Here is a 13,923-nt window from a genome sequence, read left to right as displayed (position 1 = left end):
AACCTGGAGCAAAGGAGGATGAGAATGGACATGATTCAGTTGTTTAAATTTATCAAAATGAATGATGTTAATGGATTAAATTTTTGCACCGAAAGCAGAACAAGGGGTCAATATTTTAAGCTATTCAAATCTCAGGCTAACCTGGAAATAAGGAAAAACTACTACTTTAGTAGGGTTGTGGGCACTCGGAACAGCTTACCGGAAGAGGTGGTACTGAGCAAGAGTGTGGATAGCTTTAAGAGGGCCATTGATCGTCATTGGGGACTAATAAACTGACTAGGACCAGCTTAGCTGGGCCAAGAGCCTGTTGCTGGTCGTCACATTTGTATTTGTATTCCAACCTAAATAACTAAAAGTTCACTAACATTTTACAAGATTTGAAGAATGAACATATTTGTTGATTATTTTAGTTGATTAGTTTTTGTTGATTAGAACCTTTTTGCTTTAATAATTAAATTAATAATTTTTTTTCTAAGTTTTGAGTAGGACATTTTTTTAAAATTTTAACCTGAAAAGTGATTTTATCGCCGCAAAATGATGCTTTGACCAGTTATATCTTACAAATTTTTTAAGCCTCTGAAAAATAAATCTCTTGTGCGGCGCCAAGAACTTCTGCCTGAGGCCTAAGATTTTACAATTTCTCTCGTACTCTTACCATGAGAAAAATATGCATTTTATCTTTTCAGTACACAATTGTTTCAAAGATTGCATTTTGCGTTGATAGCTTCTTGTAGTTAGAATCTGTGTAATTGGATAGACATATGGATGCTTCACTTGCCAAATCGATTAACTTCATAAAACAAAAAATCGAGAAAAGTGATGATGAAGATGGTGTCATCCAATAAGAGTGAATGGACTGGCCCTCGTGTTACATTTTCTGCCATCACATGGTCAGAAATGTACTGAACTAAAAGTTTAATAAAATTAATTTTAATTTTGTCATCTTGAATTCAAATTATGTTTTTCGCAATCACGAGTGTGTGTGTGTATATGTAAGCGTGTGTTTGTGTGTGGGGAGTATGAGTGTGTGTGTAGGCATGTGTGTTTGTGTCTGTGTGCAGGCATGAGTGTGTGGGTAGTTGTGTGTAGGTGTGTGTGGGGGTACGTGTATGTGTGTGTAGGCATATGTTTTTGTGTCTGTGTGCGGGCATGAGTGTGTGGGTAGTTGTGTGTATGTGAGTGTGTAGGTGTGTGTGTGTGTGTGTGTGTGTGTAGGTGTGTGTGTGTAGGTGTATGTATATGTGTGTAGGTGCGTGTATGTATGCGTGTAAGTGTAGGATATTGGCGAAACCTGGAGACGGTTTTCGCTAGAGGTGCAGCGTCGTGAGGAACCCGTCGACGGTGATGCTGCGGAGGGTGCTGGTGGGAAAATAAAATCGTAGGAACGCCAAAAACAGTCAAGTAAGAACAATAAGCAATCGTGATTGCTCAATAAATCTCCATTCTAAGCATTGATTAAGCACTATTAAAGCAGAAATGAGAATTTTTTTTTAAGTGGAGTTAATCGATTTGGCGCCGCGTGCCTTGTCTAGTGGTCAGTGAAGTCTGATTGTGACAGGAAGGTCCGGGTTCGAATCCCGGCTCGGGCATGGGCGTACTTTCTCTCTCCTGTCCTTGTCCTTTCTTTGTGTGAATGTGTTGTTATCCTGTGAATGGTTGCCTTCCCTATAAACGGGTCTTTATGGCATGTGTGTACTGTAGAAGTCAGACTTCACACCAAATGACGGTACAATTGGAAAAGGGAAGCAGCGCACCCCAAATTACCAGCATCGCCGACACACGACAACAACAACAACAATCGATTTGGCAACTCAGGCATTCATATAGTGGACTTTTCTCTCTCCTCCCCCTGTCATTGTTTCTATCTCGTGGTTTCCAAAATGTTCCACCAGATTTCCACTTTACAGTCTGGACTAGAAAGAGCTCAGAAAAGGCTTAAAAATCCTCGAATCTTTGGTAAGCAGATTTTCTGGTCTGGTAACTCGTCGCTGACCGTGCAGTCAGTGCCATAAATGACTAGAGGAAATTCATCTCATTTCATAACTATGTGGATTTACTTTGTCTTATCTTCCCCTTTACCATAGCGTTATTTGCTAAGACACTGTTACAGCTGTAACGACCTTCTGCTATAAGTAGCCCCAGGCTCCCCTAACCCACGAACCAAAATCAAGAAGGGAGATGTGAAGCAAAATGAAATAGCGGGAAGCCAGGCAAAGTGAAATGGTGGAAATATTTTCAAATATTTTGTGGTTTATCGAAAATGATTTTTATTGCAATAAAATGATACAATCAACGTTTTAATTATTAAGTTTTAATGATGTCCAGTGCGGTGGTCACTTAGTAAATTACTAGATAGCTTTTGATTTTAAATGTTTAAACACAGTTAGTCAGGAACATGTCATGCGAGGTGAAATAGTTCATTTTTTTAATTATTCATTCATTTATTGCATTACTTTTGCATTCATTTATTAATTAATTCCTTTATATTCTTCCATTTTCATTCATTCGGTTATTTATTCCTTCTTTTATTCTCATTAAGTTATTTATTTGATTATTAGTTTATTGGTTCATTATTCTACTTAGTTAATTAGTAATTACTAGACAGTTTTGGGTTTTAAATGTTTAAACACAATTAGACAGGTACATGTCAGGAGAGATGAAATAGTTCATTTTTTAAATTATTCATTCATTTATTGCATTACTTATGCATTCATTTATTAATTAATTACTTTACATTCTTTCACTTTCATTCATTCAGTTATTCATTCACTCCTTTATTCACGTTAAATTATTCATTTATTTATTCGTTTATTGCTTCATTATTCATTCATGTATAATTTCCTTTTTTCTAACACTGATTCATTTGATCAAAAACGTTTTTCGTAGATAAATAGAAAAAACTTAATTTGAAAAATATTTTTCTCTTCACTCTGCCCCCATAAAAAAAAAAAAAAAAAATGTTTTTTTTTTTTTTTTTTTTTTTTAACTCACGAATTTACTGCTTCAAAATAAAAATAATGTTTTCAATGCATGTTTTATTTTAAATGCGCTGTTCTTTCTTTATGCACTGTACTTTTTCCAATTTGTTCATTTTGAAAAATCTTTGTTGCCTCAACTACTTCACTTTTCCCCACATTCCCCAACACACCATTCATTTTCTTCCACTCTTCTCTGACTGCTCGAAAAACTGACGAAGCCCCTCTCTTGCAGTGGCACCCCGGATATGGCCCAGTCTCGCGGCGTCCGGCCCGTGTACCTGCGCTGCAACCAGGGAAAAGTCCGATGGAACTATCCCCAGGGCGCTCTCCGGATCGTCCTGCAGCACAGGCCCGCGGGGAGGGAATTCGTCGCTTGCGTCCGGAGATCGAACGGCTCCTCCGGGGCCCGGATCTACGTGGCCGGACGGAAGAAGCTGCACAGGGTGTTCAGTCCCAGAGATGCTCTCGGCCTGGTCAAGTGCGTCGCGTCCCAGGGGGGCCAAGTGGCACTGTATGTGGAGGCGGATCCCGTGACCGACGCCCTGCGACGGGCCACTTCGGAATTCAGTTACCACTTGAAGAGGAGGAGTGGTAGATCCATCGAGAATGACGTTGTCGGTAAGTGTTGGAATTCCGTTTGTGTTTCGTTTTAATTTAGTCCCTCGGAATGGGGTCGTTTTAAAATTTTAAAAGTTAAATAATTTGTTTAAGTTTAATATTTTAAAAAAATATTTGAATTGACAAATGATGAAATGCCGATCAGTGTGTCATTCACAGTGCAAAATATTTAATTCGCATCTTTATTCACTTGTATTGGCAACGATAGGGTCGATAGCAAGCGTAGAGCGCAATATTTAATTCGCTGTTTGATTATCATAACGTGGAAACGCTATAGACAGATGCGCCAAAGAACATCATTTGGGAAGTCACCAAGACCACGCCTTGTTTGAAAAATCAGACATTTAAAAAAATTAATTAAAAAAAAAACTGTTGGGAAAATGAAAGTATTTTCTGGGTCCACGTTATTTTTTTTTTATTTTTTATTTATTTATTTATTTATTTATTTTTTTTGCTCATTCTATCCATTTCAGTGACTAAAAGTAGTACTTTTGACTGAACGAAACCACGCCATTATGAACGGTATAAACATGTGCTGACTTTGGACGAGTATATTGAACTGCCTTACGTTATAAACAAGGACGAATACAGATTTTGTTTTGGCGGGGGCCATTTTTGGATGTAGGAGGGGGCCAAAGTGCAATTTTCGGGTGGGTGTGTTTTGGGCGATTTTTTTCGAAAGATAAGTTCCAAAAATGCAGTTGAAGGTGATTTCTGTTCCATTAAGAAGCGGGTCCCCTCCCTTCTGATCCGTACCTCATCAAAAGCGCGACATATGAAACTAATTTTATTTTAAAGACTAGCTGCGTGCCCGTCGTTGCACGGGCTACCTAAAAAATGAAAGAGAAGTCCAGTTGATTTTTTTGTATTACTCTGACATCAGTTTCTAAAGCGTTAAGGAATAAATAAATAAGCGTAATGCAAGGTTTGCAAAGCACCAGTAGAGCATATTTTTGGCAAAAATCTCACTAACGTTAATCATAGTTATCAATGATACAAGTTATGAGTATTTTCAATTAGCGCAAAGGATGAAAATATATGCATTATCAACCATAATCTGTGCTCACGTTAAACTGAATTACATCTGATAGACTATATCTGAAATATTTATGTGCAATTACAATCAGCTTTTTACATAAAATGACATATTGTTTGGTTGATTACGTGAAACTAAAGCACCAACACTTAATAAATACCAATAAGCATTAATTTAATACCAAGTCATCAGATTCCAATTTAGCTTTAGTTAAAATCCTTAAAAACCATCTATTTTGTTCAACTCTGTTTCACTTAAAGTAATCCAAACAATCTTAAGTTAACGTGTTCTTTTAACGATACAAACTGTATTTCAAAAGTGAAAACAGGAAGGAAAAAGAGAGTTATTACAATTCTCGAAAACTCAATCATGTGACGGGAAAAAGCCCCCCCCCCCCCCAAAAAAAAAAAAGAACATAATTAGTCGCACATCCTAAATTTACCAAAATATGAGGCCGGTGAATGATAAACTTACACTACAATCAATAAACATAACTAAAGAAGCAACTTTCATATGTGCTGAAATGAGTTAAGAACGTTGGCTGTAAAAAATAAAAAAAGGACAGACTGTCATATCTGGCAACATTGACTAGCACTCAACAGATAAAAATGAAGAAGTGAACTGATTGAATCGGCCATGTTGAATCTCACTTGTGTACTTGTTGCGTGTCTTGTTCCAGGTTTCTTGTTCTTGTTAATGTTTTTATTTTAACTACCTTTGAGAATAAATGTAATGTTATAACCAAGTGTCACCTCTCTCCATACCTACCACAACAAGGTAGCTATAAAATAAAAGCTATTGTCCGAGTAGGAGCAACCAATTTTAAACTAATTTAAAATGCAATTTTTTATGGAAACGTCGTTTTAAGATTTGGACAGCAGCCAAAAAAATCTCCTTTAAAACAATTATTAGAATTTTATTTGCTCACCCATATGCCAAATGGCAACAGGAAACAAATAAATATTCCTGAATAACGTAATGTTAATTAACGTTTCAATTAATATCTCATCTAATCAAAGTCGTACAAATACGAGATTGGTCCTATTGTTTTCTTTGGAAAATTTTGAATTGATCGGTATCTCGTTCGACTCTCGATCCGCAGCGGTTCTCGAGAGGATCGATCTTTAGATGGAAAGACAGACAGACAGATAGACGGACGCGAACAGATTTTAATAATATGGATAAGAGCATTGAATTCTGCTGCGAGAAAAATCTTTCTTTAGAAGTCCAAATGTGCAAAGAAACACTTTTCTCCGGCCTCCGGGGTTGCAGAGAAACAATAATTCCAAGCAGTCGACGACCTCGAACCCAGCGCCGAAATGGCAATCTCCACCCACAACTTGGAGGCACCGCATCACTCCAGCCTCCCGTCTCTTTAGAAGGGGAGGTTGGGAAGGGATTCTTTTTCTTTTTCTTTTGTTGCTGAGCAGCCTTCATCCTTTATATTCCACCTCGCTTTGTGCCTTTCCCCACCTGAGTTTGGGCGATGTTTTAATGAAGCTGAGTTTTCCTTTTCCAGATTTTGAATCTTCCTCAGCAGTGGCGCACACAAGGGGAGGGTCTAGGGGGTCCGGACCCCTCCCATGGCCCTTGAGTTTTTTTAACTGACTATAATCTTGTGTCTGAAATCTTACGGACGTAAAATAATTCTAAGCAAAGGTAACAATGATTTCAGATTTAATAAATAAAAAAATTACATTCATTTTCTCACTTTCTTCCCCTACAAAATCGAACTGCATGTAAACATAAACTGTTCTAGAATGATGATTTTGCTTTGCTGCTTTTATTTTTAACTATGAAAAAAGTAAATACATTCATTCTTATGATTTCTGGTATTTTAAGTATTTGTTGCCATTAAATATATTTTATTAACAAATGCTAAGAAACTATTCAATTTATTTATTTGAAGTATTTTTTGTTCCCAAAAATCGATAAAATCAAAAGAATATGTTTGGATGTGTGATATGAGAATAGTGGGCCTTCGATCCTGGACCCCCCCCCCTTGAGAAATTCCTGTGTGCGCCACTGTTCCTCAGGGTTCGAATTCGTATTATTACGAGTAACATCTCAAGAGAAGTAATGAAAAGCTTGCCTTCCGGGCTCCCCCGTGCGAGGGTTTTGGACAAATGATATGATTCAGAGCAAATTATCTCCTCTTTATCATTATATCGCGCGTGATTTTTTGCCCTCAGAATAAGATTCAATTTTCCCTTACTCACGCAGCAGCGACTACTTTCGAAAAATTTTGGGCAGGAACAAAATTAATTTGAATTACAAAAGACAAATGTGGAAGTGAGAAGCAAAGGGATGTACAATTTGACCACGGATTGTATGGAATTGGCAAACATCCAGTTGGGGTGACTCCATCTGAATGAGGGGAAAAATAAAAAAATTATGCGCGTATTCTGCTCATTTGAATGAGACCTCTGCTTAATTTAGAGGCTAACATACATCTGCAAAATCTGACATCCCTGAAAACTAATAGATGCTTCCATTTCCGCGGGTAAACCGGCTGTTTACCTTTCCCTACAATCCGTGGTTAGACAGTATCATTATATCACGCGTGATTTTTCGCCCTCAGAATAACATTCAATTTTGCCCTTACACACGCAGGAGCGACTACTTTCGAAAAATTTTGAGCAGGAACAAGATTAATTTGAATTACAAAAGACAAATGTGGAAGTGAGAAGCAAAGGGATGTACTGTTTGACCACGGATTGTATGGAATTGGCAAACATCCAGTTGGGATGACTCCATCTGAATGAGGGGAAAAATAAAAAAATTATGCGCGTATTCTGCTCATTTGAATGAGACCTCTGCTTAATTTAGAGGCTAACATACATCTGCAAAATCTGACATCCCTGAAAACTAATAGATGCTTCCATTTCCGCGTGTAAACCGGCTGTTTACCTTTCCCTACAATCCGTGGTTAGACAGTATCATTATATCACGCGTGATTTTTCGCCCTCAGAATAACATTCAATTTTGCCCTTACACACGCAGGAGCGACTACTTTCGAAAAATTTTGAGCAGGAACAAGATTAATTTGAATTACAAAAGACAAATGTGGAAGTGAGAAGCAAAGGGATGTACTGTTTGACCACGGATTGTATGGAATTGGCAAACATCCAGTTGGGATGACTCCATCTGAATGAGGGGAAAAATAAAAAAATTATGCGCGTATTCTGCTCATTTGAATGAGACCTCTGCTTAATTTAGAGGCTAACATACATCTGCAAAATCTGACATCCCTGAAAACTAATAGATGCTTCCATTTCCGCGTGTAAACCGGCTGTTTACCTTTCCCTACAATCCGTGGTTAGACAGTATCATTATATCACGCGTGATTTTTCGCCCTCAGAATAACATTCAATTTTGCCCTTACACACGCAGGAGCGACTACTTTCGAAAAATTTTGAGCAGGAACAAGATTAATTTGAATTACAAAAGACAAATGTGGAAGTGAGAAGCAAAGGGATGTACTGTTTGACCACGGATTGTATGGAATTGGCAAACATCCAGTTGGGATGACTCCATCTGAATGAGGGGAAAAATAAAAAAATTATGCGCGTATTCTGCTCATTTGAATGAGACCTCTGCTTAATTTAGAGGCTAACATACATCTGCAAAATCTGACATCCCTGAAAACTAATAGATGCTTCCATTTCCGCGTGTAAACCGGCTGTTTACCTTTCCCTACAATCCGTGGTTAGACAGTATCATTATATCACGCGTGATTTTTCGCCCTCAGAATAACATTCAATTTTGCCCTTACACACGCAGGAGCGACTACTTTCGAAAAATTTTGAGCAGGAACAAGATTAATTTGAATTACAAAAGACAAATGTGGAAGTGAGAAGCAAAGGGATGTACTGTTTGACCACGGATTGTATGGAATTGGCAAACATCCAGTTGGGGTGACTCCATCTGAATGAGGGGAAAAATAAAAAAATTATGCGCGTATTCTGCTCATTTGAATGAGATCTCTGCTTAATTTAGAGGCTAACATACATCTGCAAAATCTGACATCCCTGAAAACTAATAGATGCTTCCATTTCCGCGTGTAAACCGGCTGTTTACCTTTCCCTACAATCCGTGGTTAGACAGTATCATTATATCACGCGTGATTTTTCGCCCTCAGAATAACATTCAATTTTGCCCTTACACACGCAGGAGCGACTACTTTCGAAAAATTTTGAGCAGGAACAAGATTAATTTGAATTACAAAAGACAAATGTGGAAGTGAGAAGCAAAGGGATGTACTGTTTGACCACGGATTGTATGGAATTGGCAAACATCCAGTTGGGATGACTCCATCTGAATGAGGGGAAAAATAAAAAAATTATGCGCGTATTCTGCTCATTTGAATGAGACCTCTGCTTAATTTAGAGGCTAACATACATCTGCAAAATCTGACATCCCTGAAAACTAATAGATGCTTCCATTTCCGCGTGTAAACCGGCTGTTTACCTTTCCCTACAATCCGTGGTTAGACAGTATCATTATATCACGCGTGATTTTTCGCCCTCAGAATAACATTCAATTTTGCCCTTACACACGCAGGAGCGACTACTTTTGAAAAATTTTGAGCAGAAACAAAATTAATTTGAATTACAAAAGACAAATTAGGAAGTGAGAATCAAAGGGATGTAAGTGGATATTTTCAAGTTTTGAGTAAGACGCGTATAAAGATGACGTCCTAGGTAGGCTTTCATTGAATTTTTTTTTTCTAAATCATGCTGTACAGCAGCACCTACCAGAGGTACTAGTACAATTTCTTGCCACAAGACAGAGGAGAGGTTCACCTACCACTTGTACTGGTTATCTCCAAATTTTTAATTTTGCCACTTTTGCTTCTCACTACCTCAAATAGAAAAAGTTACCCCTTCAAAAAAAAAAAAAAAAAAAAAATTGAATTTTGACATCTTGAATTCAAATTATGTTTTTCACAATCACGTATATTTTTTTTTTTTTTTTTTGCGTGTGTGCAGACATGTGTGTGAGTATGCGTGTGATTGTGTGTGTGTAGGTGTATGTCTGTGTGCAGGCGTGTGTGTGTGTGTATGTAAGCGTGTTTGTGTCGGTGTGCAGGCATGAGTGTGTGGGTATGTGTGTGTGTGGGTGTGTGTGCATGTGTGTGTGTGGGTATGTGTGCATGTGTGTGTGTGTGGGTATGTGTGTAATGTGTGTGCGTGGGTATGTGTGCATGTGTGTGAGTGTGTGTGTGTAGGCATGCGTGTGTGTATGTATGCGTGTAGGATATGAATGCAACCTGGAGACGGTTTTCGCTAGAGGAGCAACATCGGGAGGGGCCGGTCGACGGTGGTGCTGCAGAGAGAGGCGGGGGGAAAATAAAATCGTAGGACATCAAAACAGTCAAATAAGAACATTAAGCCATCGTGATTGCTCAAAAACTTCAAAATGCTTCTGACGTAATTATTTCTGATTCTTATGCAAAATGGCCACCGTTTTCCCTATTATGCCTTTTTTTAGGAACTGGTGCCATCCCCCCTTCTCCCCCCCGGTTTTCGACAGTTTTACAGCCATTATTCTTATTTGGAGGGAAAGGGGGCCTCCTATTAGTCGTTAACACTTTTCTGAGAGGTTAGAGAGGTGCAAAGTTCAAAATCATGAATATGTGGAGCAAAAGACTCATAGTGGTATTTCCGCAAAAATATTTTTAAATCATTAAAGCCTTTTTCCCCCTAGGAGTTTGTTTTACAATTTTTACAAAAAAGGAAGTATTGTATTCGCGAAAAATTTTCACTCAAAAATCGACCTTCATTTCCATTTTGCTCACTCCAGAATAAATGTTGAGTTTTTTTCGACCCGACCACACGTGCATTTATACCTATATAAACCTAAGAACGTATAGACGCCCGAAATATCCATTTTGACGTTTCCCGAGTTAATTACAACGAGTTTTCTCTGTTTGTACGTATGTATGTACGTATGTGCGTATGTATGTCGCATAACTCAAGAACGGTATGTCCTAGAAAGTTGAAATTTGGTACGTAGACTCATAGTGGGGTCTAGTTGTGCACCACTCCTTTTGGTTGCATTCGGGTGTTTCTAAACCCAGCTAGAAAAAGTTTGCACAAAAATTGCAAAAAAAAAATGCACAAAATCTGGGCATATTTGGCACCTCTGTTTGTGCATAAAATGTGCAAACTGAACTGTGTGCAAAGTAAGTGCAAATTAAATTGTGCACAAAATCTGGGCATATTTGGCACCTGTTGATGCACAAAAAGTGCAAAATGAGTTATGCATAAAATCTGAGCATATTTAGCGCCTCTTTATGCACGAAAAGTGCAAACTGAACTGTGCACAAAATCCAAGCATATTTGGCAGTTTTATGCACAAAAAGTGCATAACATCTGAGGATGTTAGGCTTATCTCTGCCTATACACAAAAAGGGCTAACTGCGCATACAGGTGTGTTACAGCATACACTCCTAAATTGTACGTTCATTTCATGTACAACCGCAACACTCAGACTGCATTTTTTCCCATAGCATTACCTTTGTTGTCCACAATATCTAAAATGAAAAAAAAAAATTTTTTTTTTGCAAACTTACTTTTCATTACTTCACACCGAAAACATTAATCAGAATTTGATGAAATATGAAAGATCATAAAATACAGTGCATGCCGGTTAATTGATCAGCCACTTTAATGAATCAAATGGTCAAGAACAGAACAAAATCCAGCTTTGTTAAATTAGTCCCTGTATTGAATATTGGCCGCTTTATGGAATCAAAACTGTGAAGAACAAATGTGATTCATATAAGCAGCGACCACTGTTAAGCTTGTCATGCAGTTGGAAATAAACTTCCTTGCCACCACACTACATATTGGTTTTAGATTCCTGGAGATCCACCCCTGGTAAGAGCCAAATATCTCCCCCAGGTTGGGAACCATTGGTTTAAACCACTAAAAATTTATTGTAGCGTATAACGTTGAATTTCACTAATTTTCATTGCAAACATTATTGCAAGCATATTTAGCAACAAAAGTTGTCACTTGTGTTGCTGGCGTGCAATATGTTTACCATTCTGTCACCTGTAATATTCACTTTTACCCGTGAAATGTTCTGACTTTTTAAGAAAAAAATCCCCATGTAATTTCAGACTTTTTCAGTTTCTAAAGAATATATTTTCCTTCAATATCACACAGGTCTGCGATTAAAAAAGCACAAAAAGAGTAATAGGTGATCCTAATGTATTTCTTGGTGCTGATTTTGGAAAAAATAGTGAAAAATTTCCATCACATAAGGATTTTTTTGTAAAATGAACTGCTATTTTTCCTATAATTTTACTTCAAAAATAATTTCAGCTAATTTTACATGCAGTATCTGGTAACAGTGCTTTTTTTATGTCATCCATTCCAATGATTCATATTGATATTTTGCAATAAATTATTTCATACGTCTGAAATTATTTTGATTTTATACGGAACAACCCTGTAGTCAAATTTCAATCCCTTTAGCCAGATTGCTAAAACAAATTTCAAACAGCAAAACATAAAATTAAAAAAGGTTCCTATTTATAAAATTTGAATTAAAAAGTCTAAACACAAGAGAACTTAAATTTTCTCTCTCCCAGATGAGGTAAATGCAATCTGGCTATTGGCTCCGTGTAAAATCAAAAAAAAAAAATCGTCTGTTATTGTTTTTGATTTTGATAAAGTTTGGTATGCAATCTGTATCAATATCCTGGTACTCCAAACAGTTTTGTTATTTTTTGTACAATATTTTTTCCTTAGACTTGGGTTTTTTTTTTTGCTCCAAGGATGAGTAAGAATGCTGCACCTGACCTTTTTTCCTAAATTTAGACCTATAAAAAATAATTTATTGCTAAAAAATCAATGTGCCAGATACCACAAATAAAATAAAATTGTATCAATATTTATATCAAAATTATTTTTAAAGCAAAATTATATGACAACATTCTGCCAGTCATAAAGATGATAAAATGTCTATGTATCCAATTGGCAACACTATGCAGTGTAATGTTAACTTTTTGAAATTTTATTTGAAACTTTTTAGTTAAGAATTAAAAAATAATAATAATAAATATAAAAGAGAAAAATCAAATTACCATTGCATATACAAAAAGTAGTGAATTATATTGTAATTTTAAAAATGTAAGTGTAAAAGTTATTTAATAATATAAAAATGGCAAATTAAAAATCAAATCCTAGAAAAATTTTTGAGTTGCAATTCAACAAGTCTATGATCAACACAATCAATACCTACCAAAAAATTTTTAAAAAAGGAAGCAAGAAAACATAAATTTTAGTACTTTATTTTTTGATAATCTTTCTAGAAGTGAGAAATTTTATCTCGACAAAATACAGTAAACAGGAAAAGGGTTTTTTTTTTTTTTGGAGGTGGGAAGATAAAATTGGAATTTTCAGCTTATAGTTCAGCTGCCATCACAGGGTGGCGACAGGAACTGTGAAAAAAAGTTCCCTGACTTTTCCCTGATTTAAGTTCACCAAATTTCCCTGATTTACGTTACCAATGATAATAGTTTTCTTTCTTTGCTGTACTTGAAATCCATTGTATGTTTGTATAAAATGCAGTATTTTAAACGTTTTAAGCTGCTGAATTAAAGATATATTTTTAAAAGATGCTACTTTTTTAATAAAATTCTTTAAAAAAAACTATTAAGTCAAATTTTTTGGGGGGAAAAACTTACAAAATAGTATATTAAATTTTTCTATATGGAAAGAATATAGAAAATTAAAAAAAAAAAAAAAAAAAACTTCCAGAAACCACTTGGCATAAGAATTTTAAGAAGAATAGAAGTAATGTAGTTATTCTTATATAACTAACTGACATATTTATGCAAAAAAAGATGAAACCATTTGACATCCATTCATAGGGAGCTTTTCTCTAATCAAGAACATAGGTTTTAATGAATGAATACAGCATTTGAACAATTAAAAAAAAAATAAAGATATTTACTTAAGTACACAAGTTAACTCTATTTCAAAGGATTTCAGTATGTAGTGAAAAAAATCTTAGATTGCTTTTGTAACAAACAACTTTGAAATGATAGAAAAAAAAAAAAAAGCAATTAGGTAATTTTAAAGCATATAAAAGAAGAATACAACTAGGTTATAAAATAAAAGTATCATTTAAGACTGAAGAAAAGAAAACCTTTATGATCTGTGGTGACTGCAAATAGTATAACGGCAAAAAAAAAAAGTTTTTTTGATTGAAAGTTTAATTTTAGCAATTAAATTAAAAACATGAAGCAATAATTTTTAAGCTTTTGTAGTATTA

General features: G+C 36.0%; 1 protein-coding gene across 1 annotated transcript in view; it reads left to right on the top strand.

Annotated features, from left to right (window-relative positions):
* Window positions 1-13,923, top strand: part of LOC129227536 (meteorin-like protein) — a 47,157-nt gene that overhangs the window by 9,055 nt on the left and 24,179 nt on the right. Inside the window, exon 2 of the mRNA XM_054862113.1 lies at window positions 3,211-3,566. Coding sequence (XP_054718088.1) covers window positions 3,211-3,566 — 356 coding nt within the window. The remainder of the gene's footprint in view (window positions 1-3,210; window positions 3,567-13,923) is intronic.

This window comes from Uloborus diversus, chromosome 1 (genome assembly GCF_026930045.1).
Source record: "Uloborus diversus isolate 005 chromosome 1, Udiv.v.3.1, whole genome shotgun sequence".
Taxonomy (NCBI): Eukaryota; Metazoa; Arthropoda; class Arachnida; order Araneae; family Uloboridae; genus Uloborus; species Uloborus diversus.
This window is presented reverse-complemented; position numbering and strand designations above follow the sequence as displayed.